Source organism: Theobroma cacao, chromosome 2, assembly GCF_000208745.1.
Source record: "Theobroma cacao cultivar B97-61/B2 chromosome 2, Criollo_cocoa_genome_V2, whole genome shotgun sequence".
In the NCBI taxonomy this organism is placed as follows: domain Eukaryota; kingdom Viridiplantae; phylum Streptophyta; class Magnoliopsida; order Malvales; family Malvaceae; genus Theobroma; species Theobroma cacao.
Window position 1 is genome coordinate 37744947 of NC_030851.1, and position 6000 is coordinate 37750946.

Sequence of the window (6000 nt, forward strand, 5' to 3'; positions counted from 1 at the left end):
CTAGATCTCGTGCTCTCCTAGAGAGATTTACTCAATGTAAGAGAACATCGTCGACTAGTCTGAGAGAAAGAAAAAGAGTGAGAAAAGAAAAAAGGCATTTTAAATATTTTACGTTTAGGCATTAACATCATTTATATGTTTGAGATGAAGTGCTTATTTCTAAAATTAATAGATCCGTCTATAACTATGGTCAAAAATTAAGAAATTCAGTGTATTTTATCCTGTTTTAAACTTTAATTTTTGTTTAAGAAGATTTCAATCTCCAACGTTTACAAATATGCTGTAGTGTCTTTGGGCCAACTTAGCAAATAAATATATAAATACAGAAAATGCCGTTATATATATATATATATTGAAAGATATATATGTTCTTTATATGCTCATATTATGTTTAGTTCACTATTAATTTATGTTTCTTTTCCAAGTCCCTTCTCTTAATTTATCGAAACACGTTGGTTTTGGCTCCTAAAAGCATGAAAATGCGATGCAAAGGCCACAATAAATTTGGGTTTTAAATATATATATATCAGTCCAACAGCAAATCTAGTTTCTATGAAAGAAGGAAACAGAAAATATTGGATGGTGGGCGGCAAAGAATGAACATAAAAATGTAATAATTAGTATAAAAGATAGACTAATTTTGCACGTAACCCACATCCATGTTGGATATCTAAGAACAAAAGTGCGTTAGGAGGAGAGAAAGTTGATAGGTTCGGTAAAGAAGATAATATAATCCATGCTTTTCCCAACCGAGACTTAAAAAATTGCCGCAAATTAAACATCATTGGTCTAATCATCCTTTTTAATTAGGGTTTAAGAAGTGCAAATGACGTAATTAGCTGTGAGCTAATTAGCCTTTAATTATGATTTAGGGTTTCCGAAAAGCATAAACTATAGTGAACTTTGTATAGATCCCATGGGCGCATACCAACGGGACCACTATTTCACTTTTCAGCCTTCATATTTAATTTCAAGGTTTGTTACGTTTGCACTCCAATAATTTATAGTCTTTTGATTTGTTTCTTTTGTCTGATTAAACCCTGTCTTTGCTGCCGGGGCTAAACATTGGTTAATCTTTTAAAAATAAATAATGTTTATATTTTGGCGATTAAGTGATTAATTTTTATTGGCAAAAAAAAAGCAATTCATTTTTTTTAATAAAATGGATATATATGCAGGTCTAGATATACTACAATAACTTTTAATCTAAGATCATCTAAGATATTATGTTCCTAGATGAATTAATAGGGATAAAGACATAATGCAAGTGGTTGATTATTTATATACTATTCATCCCATTGTATAAGAAAACAGGGAATAAGAATTAAACAGAATTTTTACGTCAAGTTCGTCATAAGTTTTTTCTGTATAATTATATCATGACTTAAAATTATTGATTATACAATTGAAGTTAAAATTAAAAGATCCAAGTGAGTTAAGCGCGCAGTATGATTTAGTTTTCGAAAAAAAAAAAACACATAGTATGATTTTGTTGCAGAATGTAATAAAATTCATACGAAAAATACAACTTGAAACTTTTATTTTTTTGAAATATAGCCACTGAATCGATATGGCATTGTTAGTCTCTAACTGTGAATAACAGAAACTCTCATTGACATAAATTAAAGACAGGCTTGGAAAAAGCAACTATACAATTAACAAATACAACTTAAAACTTAACCATCTCTTTTTTTTTAAAAAAAAAGATTATTCCATTATATTAAAATGTGAATCTTCCACTTTTCAAAATAAAAAAAATGCGAATCTTGCAGCCTATTTGTAAGACATAATTAAACTCAACGGGGTTTCAATTGATTATATGACATTCAATTTAAACTCAATTTCAAAAAATACAAAAGTCTAGGATCAATATAATAATACCTAATTCATTGATATGAAGAGATAATATAAGGATACAATTAATTAAACCCATAACAATCACAATTTTATTTGGGATTTATAAAATGAAATAAAAGTATCTTTTGTTGTATAGGTTAAGACTTAGTAGACCTCTGCATATGTCTGTATACACATATGCACTCCCTCTTTTAGGGATTTAATGTTCTAAGTACTTTCAAATTGAAGTTCAACCTAAAACATACTTTTTTGTGACGCGATGTGGTGTTTTTTGTCGTATATTTTCCATTCCAATATACTCCCTCATTTGTAGTCCCTCTTCTTTGATAATATTTAGTTCATAAGGAACATTATGTCTATTATTTACTCCCTCGTATGTGCCAAAAATAAATGTTCATTTTGCCCAATTTAGGGCTAATACAACAGCACATTTTTATCTACAATTAAGTTTTTTAGTTAGCATGTGATTGTTTTTGCTTCAATTGAAAACTAATTTGTGATTAGTGAATAATGAAAAAGAAAATAACCAATATGGAATTTGAAAAGTATAAACGAAATCTATATAGAACCTATATAGCAGCAAGGGTATATATATATGTATGTATAATTCAAGACATTAATTAATCCATTAATTAAAAACCTTGAAGTGTTCAAAAATAAAGGTTGAAATTAAGTACATGGGGTGGTTATGAATTGGTGGATAATCCTAAATGCATGGGAGGAAAACTATGTTTACGTTCGTCTTATTGCATTCGTACGCACCTTCGTTCCTTTTCTAGTTTCCTTAAACGTAAGGGAGAGGGGGAAGAGGAAGAGAGAGGAGGAATGTCGACTGTGAAAATACCTCCGGTGGCACCTTCCGCCCGCGATGATGCCATGCAAATCTACCGTGCCTTCAAAGGTCAATATTATACTCGTTCTTATTCATTTCTCTACATTCTTTTCTTGCCAACTTACATTAATTTGTAGATTTCATTGCATGAGCTTATGTCCTTAATAATCAATGAATATGTTAAGGACTCATTGTTTGCGTGCAGCAATGAGAAATTGTGCTGCCCAATTGGTGTAGAATATCAGGGAATGTGTTAAAAGAAGCCAAATGCAACTACAAGATCTTCCATATTTCTAGATTTAATTTCCATAGCCTTCTTCGTGAGAAGAGTTTCCATGAAACCAGTAAACTACAAACCGAATTTTCCTTTAATATGTGGTTCTTTTCATGAGGTGGGGAGGAGAAAATTAGATTGAATGGAACAATCATATTTTCCCAGAAAATTGGAATCTTGATGGTCACAACCAAAATGGCTTTACCGTCTTCGAGATTGAAGTTCCATAAGTTTAGGGTGATCTTAATACCTGGCCATTTTTAAACCTTTGGAACATGCATAAGAATTGCTTCGTTTAAAAGCTTGAATCATATATATCACAAACAATAATGTCTAGTCTTAGTTTAATTTCTTCTTTTAGGTAGATTTGTTTGATAATTATTTGCAAATCTGTGTTACGGGCTTCTTCTAATTTTCCTTGTTAATATATAAATACTTTACCCTGATTTACATGTGAAAATCAGGGATATTCTACAACTTAACAACATGTAATGGAAGGAAATGCAATACAACGAAATGGTTTGGGATTATCAAATACAGATTATCTAAGATTAAGTGGAAACATGATGTTTCCAAATGCCATATCCCAACACAAATTAGCAATTGAAATTTTTTTCCAGCCACTAATAGGGGAAATAAAAAGGTACAAGGAGTATTTCATGATGAGCATGGGCTCATAAATTATTGTAAAAGTTTTGGTTGTGATGTACATCCTTGCTTCTGTTACATTTCAGGAATAGGTTGTGATAGTGCAGCAATTATCAATATTCTAGCTCACAGGAATGCTATACAACGCTCTCACATCCAACAAGAATATGAAACCATGTACACTGAGGAACTTAGAAAACGTTTGTCGTCAGAGCTGAATGGCCATTTCAAGGTAATTAACATGGGAAATTCTAGTCATTTTTCTGTAAAATTCTGTTAGCAAGAAGTAAAACTGTCAGGAGCCCTCCCTTTTCGGGTTTCATAAATGTGCAATTGACAATGGTTACTGATACCAACTGTGATCAAACTTTTGTCTGCTGGTCTTAGAAAGCAATATTGCTGTGGATGCAAGAGCCAGGGGCACGCGATGCTAACATTGTGAAGAATGCCTTAAAAGGAACTGTAAAAGATCACAAAGCTGTTACCGAAATAATATGTTCTCGTACTTCATCCCAGATTGGACAACTCAAGCGAGCTTATTTTACACATATTGGTACTAATCTTGAAGATGACATTGAATCTGAAGCATCTGGTGATCATAAGAAGGTCCTCTTTCTGTCTTCATTATACAATATGTGATTCCTTTTAGACTCTGCTAGTCATGGTGAAATCACATAAATATTAATTTCATATCAGTCAGCAGTAGCACCAAATCTACTTCATTCTTGGTCCAATGCTGTATGTGATAATTTTTTATGTTTTTCAATAGAGGGTTAAAGCTGAGCAGAGGTGAGGAAGGACTTTCATAACTTGTGCTGTATGACCAAATAGGAAAACAAGAATGAAAACTTTAGGATTTGAGATTAGTTCTTTCAGCTAGCTAAAATGTTGTCATCTGGCGTTAGCGCCATGTATGTCTATTGCGAATTAACTTTTACCCTTTCTTGATGCTTTTCCATATTGAAACATTCGTTGCTTGATTTGATTTTACACAGTTGTTGCTAGCCTTCATAAGTACATCCCGCTATGAAGGCCCAGAATATGATGAAATTGTGGTAGAGAACGATGCTAAAGCTCTGCATAAAGCTGCAAAGAAATTTGGACTGGAAGAAAAGACTTTCATACAGATTTTCAGTGAAAGAAGCAGGGCACACCTTGCTGCTGTTAGTATCTGCTACCAAAAGATGTACAAAAAACCCTTAGAGAAGGTAATTTTCTGAACTCTACTCTTTAGCATTAAGCTTTGTGTTCCACTACCAACCTTGATGTGATGCTCAATTTATTCAACTTAATGCAGGCAATAAGAGATGAAGCACATAAAAGTTTTGAATATGCCCTTAAAACCATATTAAGATGTGCTGAAAGTACTGCAAAGTTCTATGCTAAGGTGAGGTTCTACATTGCCAACGATGGTTCGTGATATTGAATTTTGATTAAATAATTTTTCATGAAGGTTCAATGAACTTTTAAATTTTCCTCATCAGAGTTCCCCCTTTAGCCCCCTTAAATGGAATAACAGGAACCAGTAACTCTGAATGTCCTTGTGACTCCCATGGTGACATGATTTTTCTAACTACAGGCATTGCGTAAGGCAATGAAAGGTCTAGGAACGGCTGACACTGCACTAATCAGGATTGTTGTTACAAGGGCCGAGATTGACATGCATCATATAAAGGCAGAATACCGTAAAAAGTATGGGAAAACTTTGAATGATGCGGTCCATTCTGAAACATCAGGCCATTACAGAACCTTTCTGCTATCTCTTTTAGGTGCCAATCATTAGGCATAAGGGGAAGGGATACCATCCAGGGTATGGTTTGATCCTAGCTAGAAAGTAGAGATGGACTTTCCCATGATCTGATCCTGTGATCACACCTTGATTTGGGATGAACAGCGTATCTTCTTGTATAGATTGATTGCTAGAAATATAGAACCTTTCTGTATCAATCAATGAAGATTTTCTAGAGTGTATTTTTGTATATTGTTTAAACTCATACTTCGTTATGCCAGTAAACATATTCTTACACTGTTTGAGCAATTATTTATGTGATGTCAGTTTAAAACTATTGCTCCTTCTTTCTTCTTTTCTTGGTTTGGATTGATTGCATTGAATGTCAACTTTAACCATATCTGGCACCAAATCAAATGTAGCTCGTTTAAAGCTAGAGCCCTGTTCAACAACCAATAACCAATGCTTAATCTTCTCTTGAAAGAGTTTATTAAAGCTAATAAAGATGTCTGTTGATTGGTTAACTAGGCTTCAAATCAGGCTTCAATTTAATGGCGTCAGCCAGAATTCCAAGCTCAGCTTGGCCCAATAGATCACCTTGGACCAGGTTTGATATTTAAAGCAAGGCAGGCATGTCTATTAAGCCCAATTCTTGATATA

The 6000-nt window shown here is 33.2% G+C and overlaps 1 protein-coding gene across 2 annotated transcripts; it reads left to right on the forward strand.

The window, feature by feature from the left end:
• On the forward strand, nucleotides 2600-5656 carry LOC18609995 (annexin D5). 2 transcript variants are annotated; one of them, XM_007045395.2, is made up of 6 exons: nucleotides 2600-2758; nucleotides 3698-3843; nucleotides 3999-4217; nucleotides 4607-4819; nucleotides 4909-4998; nucleotides 5191-5656. In XM_007045395.2, the coding sequence occupies exons 1-6, from the start codon at nucleotides 2683-2685 to the stop codon at nucleotides 5392-5394; spliced, it is 948 nt and encodes a 315-aa protein (XP_007045457.2). In that variant the 5' UTR covers nucleotides 2600-2682; the 3' UTR covers nucleotides 5395-5656. The 2 variants fall into 2 exon arrangements, with proteins under 2 accessions (XP_007045457.2, XP_017970602.1); XM_018115113.1 differs by having other exon boundaries at nucleotides 4128-4217.